At 37.9% G+C, this 13,316-nt stretch overlaps 3 protein-coding genes across 4 annotated transcripts; all 3 read left to right on the plus strand.

The window, feature by feature from the left end:
* Positions 1–1,998: 1,998 nt before the first annotated feature.
* LOC149118758 (ryncolin-4-like) lies at positions 1,999–5,605 on the plus strand. 2 transcript variants are annotated; one of them, XM_089276581.1, is made up of 7 exons: positions 1,999–2,091; positions 2,834–3,066; positions 3,231–3,335; positions 3,804–3,899; positions 4,237–4,335; positions 4,569–4,943; positions 5,252–5,605. In XM_089276581.1, exons 2-7 carry the CDS (start codon positions 2,997–2,999, stop codon positions 5,512–5,514), a joined length of 1,008 nt encoding a protein of 335 aa, XP_089132707.1. In that variant the 5' UTR covers positions 1,999–2,091; positions 2,834–2,996; the 3' UTR covers positions 5,515–5,605. The 2 variants fall into 2 exon arrangements, with proteins under 2 accessions (XP_089132707.1, XP_089132706.1); XM_089276580.1 differs by lacking the exon at positions 1,999–2,091 and having other exon boundaries at positions 2,514–3,066.
* A 4,323-nt stretch (positions 5,606–9,928) lies between these two features.
* On the plus strand, positions 9,929–12,346 carry LOC149118759 (uncharacterized). Its single transcript, XM_089290292.1, has 6 exons — positions 9,929–10,263; positions 10,836–10,940; positions 11,163–11,267; positions 11,514–11,618; positions 11,812–11,910; positions 12,144–12,346. The coding sequence occupies exons 1-6, from the start codon at positions 9,993–9,995 to the stop codon at positions 12,344–12,346; spliced, it is 888 nt and encodes a 295-aa protein (XP_089146418.1). The 5' UTR covers positions 9,929–9,992.
* LOC149118760 (techylectin-5B-like) lies at positions 12,143–13,316 on the plus strand. The gene is made up of 2 exons (XM_089278195.1): positions 12,143–12,517; positions 12,846–13,316. The coding sequence occupies exons 1-2, from the start codon at positions 12,460–12,462 to the stop codon at positions 13,106–13,108; spliced, it is 321 nt and encodes a 106-aa protein (XP_089134321.1). The 5' UTR covers positions 12,143–12,459; the 3' UTR covers positions 13,109–13,316.

Below are 13,316 nucleotides of genomic sequence, written 5' to 3' on the forward strand. Positions count from 1 at the left end.
TCGTACATTATTTTACCTTTTCTGGTATCTGTAGGTTAGTTTTAGACACAGTCACTTCAAAAGCAGCCTTTGCTTAAGTGTATCAGCGTGTTTAAGAAAAAATTATTACGACTACTCATTTCTACTCCCGGATGAAGAGAAGTACCGGCTGTAATTAAGCTGGCCGACACTGGAGCCCAGACCACTCACGCCCTAACCATTAGGCAACTACACCTGTTAAAGTTCCATGCTGTGAAAGATTTAGCAACAGCAAGTAAAGTTTGTTTTGACAAAACCAGATGTGATCTGCTCTAAAACTGTTCATTTTATTAGTCATGCTATATTTGGTGATGTCATTTGACCATTAAAGGTCAAGAGAACAAAAAATAAAGCAAAAAATATTCAAAACACGTTTGTGTGTGCCAAGACAAAGACAGAAATTTGCATGAAAATGTTAAACATCTGCCGGTCTCCTTTTTCTAGCAACGGTATAAACGCCGCCCGTATGGAAGTTTTCTCGCGTGAAGGTTTATTAGAGTCGTTGAACGAAAATCTTATCATTATGAAGGCAAGAATCTCAGTAGAGAGATGGAATCTGACACTGTACATTTGAGGGGCCTCTATGTCACCGTACAGGTTTGGAAAAGTGTTCGCCAGTGTTCACAAATTATATCTTACCACTAAAACTGGCATAAACCGCTTTTGACAAGTAACTGCTGTATGGTGAATGAATCGGAACGCGTGACTAAAGGTACGGTTAGTTTCAATCATGTGCATGAACAAACAACATTCTATATCTAAATCAACGTAGCCAGTATACGTTAGTTTGAAAACCTTTTACTGAAGGAAACCGGTTTAACACTTCTTTCACTGTTGAATTTTTCAATTTTTGAGATCCAAATATTGTAGGTTCAAAAGTACTCTTGGTTTTTATATTAAAGCTCAAAATATGACATCGTCAGTGCATGTCAACCTGCAGTGGACCATTTTACTCCAGACATGACGGGTAAGAAGTGACAGTGATTCAAATTATCCACGTCTCCGACCTGCGTTCTGAACAATACAAGCTAAGTCTAAAATTTATACTTGCAGAAATTTAATCATCAGATACTGCAACTCCAAAACCTTTTTGGCTCATAATTCTATATTGAGCACAAATGTTACTTCTTTTTCTTTCGTAAGTGATGTTTATGTAAACCCAGTTAGAGTATCTATCGCAAAAATTATAATTTTGTTTCCGACAACTCCGTGATCATAAAAAGCAAAAACATCGGCGTGCGTGATTGAATTTGCATTTCTAAAACATAAACAATTTTTCACTGGCCTTGTTTAGATGATTTAATGTTGCAAACACGAAAAGGCGACAAGTCGGATAGCGTGACTGTGTTCTAAGACTTGTTCTTTAAGTTAAACTTTTTGTGCTATCTAAAATATAACTGTGCTTCACTTAAAACTAAATGAACGTTTTAAAAATAACAGCAATTCGTTTGTGGAGTGAAGCCGTTTTTATGCCTTTTGCGCAGTATTACAATACTCTCATTTTGCCTGAGGCGTTATTTCATGTCTTAACGGCTACGCATACTTAAACTTGATTAACTTATAACTCTGCAATATTTGCAATTTTCCTAGCTTGAAATTATTTGTTAATTCTAATGTTCTCAGATTGAAGGAAATCTTTTGAGTCTCGCGTTAATTCAGTATCATATCTTTTTGAACTGTTTCTAGAATTTTTTGTTTCCGGCGAAGACGACAAATAAAAACAATTTTAAACATTAGACAGTATAGCGGAGAAGAAGGAAGCTTTTACAGCAGCAAATCTGGAAATATTGAGGTATTGTTTTGCGTTTTTCTTTGATGAAATTGCAAATTATCGGAGGAACCGGGGAAAAGGACTTTTGATTCCTCAGGTCTCTTTGATGTAAACAGTAGCAGCCGTTAATCCATAGATTAATATGAGAAAACCGTTAGTTTCCGAATATGTCGTTGAAGTCGCTTACACAGATTTTTACATTGATACAGATCTGTGCGTGCAGGAAGCGGGGAGGATTACATTTGCTTTGCCCCTTCGAGCAGAGGCTCCTTTTTTTCAGCGGAGAGGAGAAGGGAAAAGAGGTTAGTCTTAGTCAGTACGAAGCTTTAAATACAGTACTGAAGAGATGGCGGCCCTGATTGTAAGGTGATGTTATTATAGAAACTTACCATATCCTTAACTAAACAAAATCTTAAATCTTTAACGAGATCGAAATTCAAAATAGTAAGCAGCCTTTTACAGGGAAATTAACTAAGAACATCTCAGTAAAAAAAATTCATCCAAACCGCTGTCGTGATCAAGACGACCAATGTTCCAGAATGAGTGCCAAAGATGAAATCAGGTTACAAAGTCGCGTTTATTGAAAAAATCAACTGAACGTACTCTTTTAATAAATACCCAGTGATAATTGTGTATATTAAGACACAAATTGCTTTCGTAAAAATATTACCTTGAGGTTCACAATACTGCAAAGTAAAAGTTAAGTGATGATGGAGATTATAAATAACGTTTCATCAGTTTCGGCTAGATTATTACTCCTTAAAAAGTTTTTTTTTTTTTTGCCATTTGGAAACGCTCTACCTTAAGGCTGCATATTCTTTTCACCGAGCAGTGAGCATAGAGCAAAACAATGATCAACACTACTTTCAATTCGAAAAACATGAAAAATGTCTCGCATCGAACTTGGTGACGCAAGTACCTTGTCAGTACTAAAGATGAGTCACATCCGCTTTTTCACCAGTCCGCAATATAGTTAACTACGGTTAAGTTGGACTTTGTTCAAATTCGCACAATGACTTGTGTTTCCTCGGGTTTTCGTTACAGTTTGCTGTTCTTGGTGTTGTTTGGGGCGAGCCAAGCTTTAGCTAAGCCAGGCAATAACGCTAATAGCACCCCAGTCAGTTCTTCAGCTGCAAAGCATTGTAATAACGTCTACAACAGCTTCTATGCAGGGCCAAACAAGAAGATTGAAACTTTCCTTCAAGAAATGAAGACACAACTTTCTCGCGTTGAAGATGACATCAACATCCTCAAAGGCAACAAGACTTCGGAGAAAGGTAAGTACAGGTCTGACGATGTTTCGCCGAAGAAGGTCTCCTCAGTGGGTAAGCATGCGGAGCGCTTGAATTTTATAACTGAATTCAATAACAGAATAATATCATGGTCGTTTTTCCATATAATCCACTTTGCTTAGATTATGAATGAACTTCATTACCTACAGAGCCAAACAAAACGTGTGAAGCTAACCTTCAACAAATGAAGAAACACCTTAATCAAGTGCAAGATGACATCAACATCCTCAAAGCAAACTCCACGTTATTAAATGGTACGTACAGATCTGTTTATCCCTATTGTGAGTTTAAATGTTACTATTTTTGTGGTACAACATTTCAAAGCATTTCCTTTAAATTGCCTTTAGAAATTCAAGATCTGCCGGTCCTGTTGTAAGTCAAGTAATTGTAAAATATAAATGCAATTGAGAATTAGCAGTGCCATATCCACGGAACGGCTATTCGTCGCGGCAATACCCAGATTGTGGAATTTCTGGAATTTAACAGTGGAAAGGTGGAGAACAGGAGAACCCAGAGAAAACTCTCGGAGCAAGATCAACAACTAACAACAAATTCAAGGCACGGGGGACCGGGGATTCGAACACGAACTTCATTGGTGGGAAGTGAGCGCTCTCACAACTGCGCCAGCTGTGCTCCTCTGTATTGACTGCAATGGGAAATCAGAAATTTAGTTCAATAGTATTGTGCAATTTGTTCTGACTAGATTGTATTTTTTTGCACAGAACAAAACAAGAACATTGAAACTCTTCTTCTGGAAACGAACAAACAACTCGCTGAAGTAAAAGACGTTCTTAAGAAAAATAAGACCAAGTCTAAAAGTAAGTAAAGATTTTAATTTTAAAATTCTGACATGGTACCAAGGTTTAGGGGAGTAAAACTAGAAAATCGGGCCTCAGCCTCCATGTGATTTCTTTTGTTTTATTTCCGTTAAAAATTTAATACAGAGGTCTCAATGACTAGCAAGTCTGTAAATCGCAAGGTTTTTCATTTGTAAAATTTAATGTTTCATTTTCCGGGTTAAGTTGCAAGAAAACACTTCAGTCATGAACCAAGTCAGGAAGTAAGTTTGCTCGTATTTAAACGATAACTCTCCTACGTTTTTTGTCAACAGTTAGCCATGCAAACCAAACTAATTTCTTTATTCAATATTCACAGCGCCGAACAACAAAACTGAAAATATACTTCAACAGATGAAGAAGCAATTCACTCAATTGCAAGATGACATCAACATCATCAAAACCGCTGTTGTAAAAGGTGAGTAAAGATCCATTCATTTCCGCTGAAAATTTCATCTTCCCTTACCGATACAATCGTGTCCCACATAAAGATGAGTTTTTCCACAAATAGCTCGATCTTCCTCCTCCTACCATCCCACCCCCCGCGCAACACCGCAGAAACTTTTTCCACTGTATCGGCTGGCTGTTATAACCACTCACTTCAATCATGTTTTGATAATAACAAAATTTGATCGTTTTTTTCCTCAATAGGCAAGAACTGTGCTGAGCTGTACAAATCCGGTCAAACAATCAGCGGTGTTTATACAATCGACCCTGATGGTTCAGGTGCCTTTGATGTGTTCTGTGGCCAAACAACAGCCGGTGGGGGGTGGACACTGTTCCAGAAGAGACTGGATGGCTCCGTTAATTTCTACCGCGGCTGGGTCGACTACAAGAATGGCTTCGGTAACCTGAAGGGCGAGTTTTGGCTGGGACTGGACAAGGTACACCGCTTGACGAACACAAAGAACAGACTTCGAGTAGATCTGGAAGACACGACAGGCAAAACTGCTTACGCCGAGTACGACATGTTTGCAGTTACGAGCGAGAAGACTAAGTACAAACTAAGTCTTGGATCATACTCAGGTAAATTTATTTATTTTATTTTTTCTTACGTTTATATGTTTTAGTAGTTTTATTTCAGTGTGCTGTTAATTCCTGCTTGATTTGATAGAAGCTATCTTAGTTATCTTATCTTATCTTTGAATGCTTGCTCATTTTGGTAAGGTCAAAATAGCTCTGTGAGGTAAACATGAGGCAGCCTATTGTCTGATTCATAAGTGAACTCTCAGTAGAGTTCTTCAGGATGTTCTGTCATCACTTCTTTAAAAAAAAATATTTGAACGTTTATATATTAGTGTTAATGAGTTGAAAGTCTCATGTTTTGTTTTCAGGAACTGCTGGTGATTCTCTTTCTTGGCAACGTGGTCAATCCTTTTCCACCAAAGATCAGGATAATGACAGCTGGAGCAGTAACTGTGCTGTGAGGTATAAAGGAGCCTGGTGGTACAATGTCTGTCATCACTCCAACCTCAACGGTCTGTATCATCACGGAAAACACTCATCAAATGCTGATGGCGTCAACTGGCTTCACTGGAAAGGACATAACTACTCCGCCAAGAGAGCCGAGATGAAAATCAGACCACTGAAGTTTTAAGAACTCTCTGCCTGTTTTTCTCGTTTCTTTACAAATAAAAGTTTGTAACAACTGTTCAAGCTACACTATGATTAAAATAGCAGAGAAATAAGATTGTTTGGTCATTATTTATGTACAGGGATTTTGTGTTAAAAAAGGCGGCAAAACAAGATGATTCAAACCCTGTGACTCGTCTGACATTTCCTGCCCATATATACAAATTAAAAAATCGCAAATATAAAAAAAAAAAATTGCGACGCGGTAATTGCAGACGATTTGTAATCAGCTATAGAGGAAACAATTGTTGTTCATTTGGTAAATTAACATCTCTTTTTTTCCCCTCGTGCCCTACTTTTTATCTTCCTTCCCTTTGCTAGTCTCTTTAATTTCCCTCTTTATTTATTCCTTTTTTAGCCGAGAGAGGTTTGAACTTTACTCATCCCGATGTAAGGATTCCGCTGAACGATAAGTGAAAACTAAATCTTCCACATTTGACATGCTTCTCGGCTCTTACATAGCTGTATACCTCTTTTTCCACATTAAAGCAGTTTGAAGACTCTTAATTAACGAAGTAACCTATCACTTTATTGGAGCTAAGGAAATGCTCAAGACAAAATCTACATGTGCGATTCGTTGTAAGATGATTGTTGAATACCTAAGTACAACTCTTTTGCCCGTTTAACAAGTATACTGTCAACTTTCGCTTTCGCTGAATTCTGCTTTTTTTGTAGTGATTGGCAAAATTCTCCCAGTATTGAATACTCGAGCATTAAAAACATGTAAACATTTATGTTCACACTAAGAGATCGGACTTTGAAACCTCATTTATTTCCACGTTCTTTGAATGAATCAGTTATTTTGCAATAAAACAAATTTCACCAAGCTCTATAACTTATTACGATGCAAGTCTAGCCTTTTAACTGGTTTATTTAACTTCTCGGATTACAGCACTCAGCAGCACTATTTACATTTTTCGTTGCTCTCTTACGGACAATACTCACGTTCTTATACAAGTACTCCCGGAATTTCCAGAAGCTTCTCTACAGAATTTTAAAATAGCATTGGCCGTTTTTATGCTAGAGACGTTTAGGTTGTCTAGACACGTTTACCGTCTACCCGGGACCGTCTAGGACGTTAAAGGCGTCTAGTATAAAAACGAGACGCATTTAAGTACATGGCTAACAAAAAATGTAGATCTTTTTTTCATAAAAAAAGACTGGGTTCTATGCTCGGGACACTGGAAAAAGGCAACCTTTAGCGCGCCAATATACGAACAAATCTCCTAGCTGATACATGGCAGGCAGTTAAGGGCGTCACGTTTTTATACTTCACAGGTTGAACGTCTCAAACGTTAAAGGCGACTGATAAGAGCGTCGTTTAGACGCTCTTAAAAGAAGTTAATACGTTAACGTAGACAGACGTTAAAAGCGTCTTCCTTATTTTCCGTTTTTATACTAGACGTTAAAGTCGTCTCGAGACAGCTTTAACGTCCGAGACGACATTAACGTCTCTAGCATAAAAACGGCCAATTGTCAAAATTTTATTACAACAGACTTGACAGAAGGGATTTAATGTCAATTCGTAGTGGGCAATTAATGAGAAAAATCTAACGACTGGATTTTTTTTAAAATAAACAAAATCCATTTTTTAAGCCTTGTTTTTAACCAGCCAAAATTTTCCTTGCTGTTGTGGCAATTGACACAGTTAGACATCACCAATAGCACAGCGTAACGTTGAACCTTTTTCACGACTGGTTACAACTGGATTCACCCGGCTTCTACACTTCTCGTTTTGAGAGCTTTAACACTTACGTTAAGCTAACGATAAAATTTTGAACTGACTTGGTTCTCTATCACGGCGAGCGCCTTTGACCTACACTAACTTATTCGTCCCTGTAATTTTCCAAGTGACTTCTGTTAGTATTAGATGAGTTCCACAAGAGTGATTTGCTGGATATTCAGGACTGATTATCCTGGTATTCCCGATAGCTTTCATTCTTACTTCCATCGATCGAAGAAAGCACATGGAAAACAGAGCATCTTAGTAGAGAGCTGCCTAATACCGAAAAGACTAAGTTTATACAAAGAAACGTTTATAAAGGAAAACAGGAACGATAAAAGAAGCGTCAAAAATAGCAATATACACAGCAGAAAACTGTCTCTCATCTTCGAACACTGCAACGATGCAAGATAGAAAGCGCAAGAATAGACTGCGCATCTTAATTCTGCCATTCGCGCATAACCACAATTCCTTGCGCCTTCGATCTTACCGCTACCACAATTCCTCGCGTTTCGCAAAAACGTGTTCAAGGCCCCTACAATGTGACCTTTTCCCGATCAGAGAGCTGCCTCGTTCGTTCGCTTCAGGCTCACTCACTGCGGCAGCAACAGTTCTGACATCCCAGCTTTGCGGGAGGTTTACTTCCTATGTAGTGCACAACAACCTGGAGGACTAGCGACAGTTATTATTGACTAACAAATCATCCCTCGGTTAAAAGGCTAATTATAATTGACAACTGATATAAGTTTTGTTATCGGCCTCTCCTGCCAACTTCGTTATTAATAGGGAGTTTAAGAAAACCACGACGTTTCAAGAAAAGTTTGATAGTAGAACAATTTCAAGGAAATTACCTTAATGAGTAGAACAATGACTATGCACGTGCGTTATAATTCTTGGAACATTTCTTTGCCGTCCTCTGCAAAAAAACAACGTGAAATGACCAAATTCTGCATTGTCTGGAGAACGTGAACGACGCAGGCTAATTTTCTAATTTACATTACAAATTTAACGCTCAATTTCGAGAAAGTTTTGACAGTGAAAAAAAAACTAAATGCCTTCAGGGCATCTCGATTTTCGTAGGTAAATACAAGTTCCTTCTTCAATCGACGTTGTCCTCGGCGTGGACGTCGTGGTTTCTTAAATTCCCTAATTCAGAGAATCTTAAAAGCTAGTCAATAATCTGACCAAAGTTGGAAAGGGACTGGGTCCGAGGTTATTAATGATCACATGATATCTTACTTGACTACATAACGTTTTGGTGAATAGTGACAAGAGCTTTCAAATTTAATTAAAATCAGAACTGTTTTGGTTATGGGGAGAGTGCATCCCTGCCACCACTGCTGGAGCCTCAACTGACTCTGCCATTAAGCGATAACCGTGGAATCGGAACCTTTATTGACAACAAACACCATGCAACTCCCGTCAAAGTTCGAAAGGGACTGGGTCCGACCTTACAAATGATCACATGACATTTTACTTGACTACATAACGTTTTGGTGGACAGTGACAAGAGCTTTTAAATTTAATTAATATCAATTTTTTTTTGGATGTGGGGGAGAGTGCACCGCCGCCACCCCCCCCCCCCTTTCCCCTCTGAAACGTGATCAATTGTACTTTTAGTAAATGTGTATGATATCAAAACAATATACAGCTAGTTAATTTACAGAAGCTAGCTACCAAAGTGAATGCTGGAATGCAGGAATGCTGCCCGCCAATCGTTGGATGCAAGGCCGGTATGTTCAATGAGATTGGCTGAAAAAGACATCCCTATAAAATGTTCGCTTCCCATCGCCTGCCCAACCCAGCTTTTTCTGAAGAGTAAGAAATTAAAAATTTTATTCATTCATTGCCTACTCCCACTGCTATGGGTTATTCCAATTTTATTCCCCTTCATATCCATCTTCAAGTGACTCTGACATTTCAATCAGCCCCAATGACGATTTCTTTGAACGCATTTTAGAGTGATAATACTGTCATATTTCAGTTTCTTTCTGTCAGTAATTGGGTTGAGATGGTAAATACTAGATGCTCTTGTTTATAGAACTTGATAGTGACGAATGGGAATTGAATATTTGCGGTATAATTCCTGAAACGAAATAGAATATCGATTTAATTTGGCAATTCCCGTTGTTCATAATCGTTTTCGTAAAACCTTTAGCGGCCAGTCGTATAACTCCGTCGCAAGAAAAAGGTAATCATATTCTGATGAAAAACGGCATACAAACATAGACTCTAGATTTTCAACACGTTTGCTTACCCAACAAAAATATGTAAAATAGTAACCTAGTCATTTCGAAGTTTACCAAACAGCTACTATTTCACGTCGTCAACTTTCTCGTCTTGTTTTTATCGATCCACATCGCGCCCTCTCCTCTTGTCAACAAGAGCGTTAGCTTGGCTTTTCGATTTTTTTCCCTCTTTGCTTTTCCATGTATTTTTGAGCTTTTTGTTGCAGCAGTTCCCTGACATACTTTTACATTCCTAAGTCTCCCTTGGGAACCTGAACCTTGATAAACCTTCAACCTGATAAAGTTATCATCATCTTTATGAAACTGTCAGATAGTGCACAAACGATTTGGCATTAATTGTTCCAGAAAACATGAAAAAACGTCTTCCGCTGAATTCAGTGACTCAAACTAAACATAAATCACACGCGTTTTCATCACCAGTCCGTGACACAATTAACTACGGTTAAATTGGACTTTCATCAAATTCGCACAATGACTTGTGTTTCCTCGGGTTTTCGTTCCACTTTGCTGTTCTTGGTGTTGTTTGTGGCGAGCCAAGCTTTAGCTAAACCAGGAAATAGCGCTAACAGCACTCCAGTCATTTCTACAGCCACAAAGCAATGTAACAAAGTCTACAACAACTTTTATCATACTGCAGGGCCAAACAAGAAGATTGAAGCTTTGCTTCAAGAAATGAAGATACAGCTCACTCACGTTGAAGGTGACATCAACGTCCTCAAAGGAAACAAGACGATTGAAAAAGGTTAGACGAAATGTGTGAGAATTGTGTTGAGAATTTTGTTCTCAGTTTTTGGGTTGCGCGAAGTGTCTGATTTAGAGATTTGTTGTATTCAGTTCCGCTAACTGACTTCCTCAAAGCTTTAATAATTAACTATATAGAGTTGCTTCTTGGGCAGTTCTGTAGGAAAATGAAATAATATTAAAACTGCTATAGTTTCTTATGCAATTATCGTTGTTTAGATTTTAGATTTTATTATCTTCAGAGCCAAACAAGACCGTTGAAACTTTGCTTCAAGAAATGAAGAAACAACTCGCTCGCGTTAAAGTTGAAATCAAAATCCTCAAAGGGAACAAGACGATGGCCATGGAGAAAGGTTAGAAGGAATCTTTTTTTTTTGCATGTTTATGATTTCTTTTCTTGTTTCTGGATTGAAGAGACTAATTTAGAGAATTGTTGGATAATTGACTTTCTAAAAAGATTCAGAACTTAACTGGAGTTGCTTTTTAGGCAGTTGTATTGTAGAATGAAATAATATTAAAATCGCGATAGTTTCCTATGCAATCTATTCAACATTTCAATTTTATTATCTTCAGAGCAGCACAAGACCACGCAGACTATCCTTCAAGAAATGAAGAAACAACTAAATCACGTTGAAGATGGCATCAACATCCTACAAGGGAACAAAACTTCGTTAAAAGGTTTTGTTAAAATTTCTTATTTCTCCCTTACCTTTAATTTAATCTTTTTTTTTCTTCCTAGTGCATTTTTCAGACTGGGATTCTTTCAAAACGCCCGTGAAGTGCTTTTCCAAAGGATACTATGACTTTGTTGTCTTTATTCTCTACCACTCAAGATGTATATGACGATAGTTTTATATACAATCATATATGATGAGTTTTTCAATTTTATTATATTCACAGAAACAACTAAAGAGATGGAAACTATCCTTAGAGAAGTGAAGAAACAACTTACTCACGTTAAAGATGACATCAGCATCATCAAAGAGAACAGCACTTTGGTGAAAAGTACTATACGTATATATGTAGATCTGCTTCGGTGTGTCTCAATTGGAAATCTTACTGTTTCTTCGTTCGGAGTGCATGATTAGATTCATTTGGAGACTAGTAGGTCTATTGTCAAAGCGACCTTTCTAAAGGATTTGCTATCTGAGGTTACAATATACAGAACAAAAAAATTCTAAAACCACAGCAGTCTCCCATTCAAATGCCGTTCTCTTTGATTAAATTTTAATGATGTTGTTATAACTGCAGAGCCAGACAGGAAGATTGAAAGTGTCCTTCAAGAAATAAAGAATCAACTCAATCAAATGCAAAATGACATCAACATCCTCAAAGGAAATAAGACGCCTGTGAAAAGTAAGTACAAATATTATTGTGATAAAATTATTGTCAGCCTGGGGTTGATTTCAAACGTTCTAGAGGTACTTTTACAACAGGTCAGCATAAGCCTCTATCTACATTTTGTTGTATTTATTTGCTATCATTCAAGCTGGAAATGATGACAGTTTGCCACGCAAACCACACTAATTTCTTTATTCAATATTCACAGCACAAAACAACAAGACTGAAACTCTTCTTCAAGAAATGAAAAAACAATTCACTCAATTGCAAGATGACATCAACATCATCAAAACTGCTGTTGTGAAAGGTGAGAAAAGATCCATTCATTTCTGTTAAAAATTTCATCTTCTCTTATCGATACAATCGTGTCACACATAAAGATGAGTTGTTACACATAACTCGATCTTGCTCCTCCTCCCACCCCACCCTCCGCGCAACACCGCAGCAACTTTTTCCACTGTATCGGCTCGCTGTTATAACCACTTACTTCAATCATGTTTTGATAATAATAAATTTGATCATTTTCTTTTTCCTGAATAGGCAAGAACTGTGCTGAGCTGTACAAATCTGGTGAAAAAATCAGCGGTGTTTATACAATCGACCCTGATGGTTCAGGTGCCTCTGATGTGTTCTGTGACCAAACAACAGCCGGTGGGGGTGGACAGTGTTCCAGAAGAGATTGGATGGCTCCGTTAATTTCTACCGCGGCTGGGCCGACTACAAGAATGGCTTCGGTAACCTGAATGGTGAGTTTTGGCTGGGACTGGACAAGATACACCGCTTGACGAACACAAAGAACAGACTTCGAGTAGATCTGGAAGACACGACAGGCAAAACTGCTTACGCCGAGTACGACATGTTTGCAGTTGCGAACGAGAAGACTAAGTACAAACTGAGTCTTGGATCATACTCAGGTAAATTTCTTTTTTATGTTTATATTTTTTCCAGTTTTATTGTCAGTGTACTGTTGATGTACACTCGAAGATATTTTAGTTTCAGTCAAAATAACGGCAGTAAATTTGAATATTTACTTAATTTGTAAACATACTGTAAGTTGTAATGAGGAAATTTGAATTTATGCGATGTAAAGGACGAAGGCCTATTGTCTGATACACAACGAGTGAAATCTCGGCACTGGGTTTTTATTCAGAATGTTCTGTCATCTCTTTTTGCAAACAAATACTCGGCTCAAGTTTCATGATGTTAGTGAAATGATGTCAAATTCTCATTTTTTGTTTTCAGGAACTGCTGGTGATTCTCTTTCTTATCATCGTGGTTATCCCTTTACCACCAAAGATCAGGATAATGACAGCCACAGCAGAAACTGTGCTGTGTGGTTTAAAGGAGCCTGGTGGTACAATGTCTGTCATGCTTCCAACCTGAACGGTCTGTATCATCACGGAAAACACTCATCATTCGGTGATGGTGTCATCTGGTATCACTGGAAAGGACATTACTACTCCGCCAAGAGAGCTGAGATGAAAATCAGACCACTGAAGTTTTAAGAACTCTCTGCTTCTTTTTTCGTTTGTTTGCAAATAAGAGTTTGTAACAACTGTTCAAGTTACCCTGTGATTAAAATGACAGCGAAATAAGATTGTTTGGTCATTATTTATGCACAGGTTTTTCCTGACAAACAAGTGGGAAAACTGGAAAATAAAAACTCTTAGGCTTTGACTCTTCGGATTTTTGCTTCTCATACATACAAATTTC

Source organism: Orbicella faveolata, unplaced genomic scaffold (genome assembly GCF_042242905.1).
Source record: "Orbicella faveolata isolate gen_17 unplaced genomic scaffold, um_ofav_v1 contig_1, whole genome shotgun sequence".
Classification (NCBI taxonomy): Eukaryota; Metazoa; Cnidaria; class Anthozoa; order Scleractinia; family Merulinidae; genus Orbicella; species Orbicella faveolata.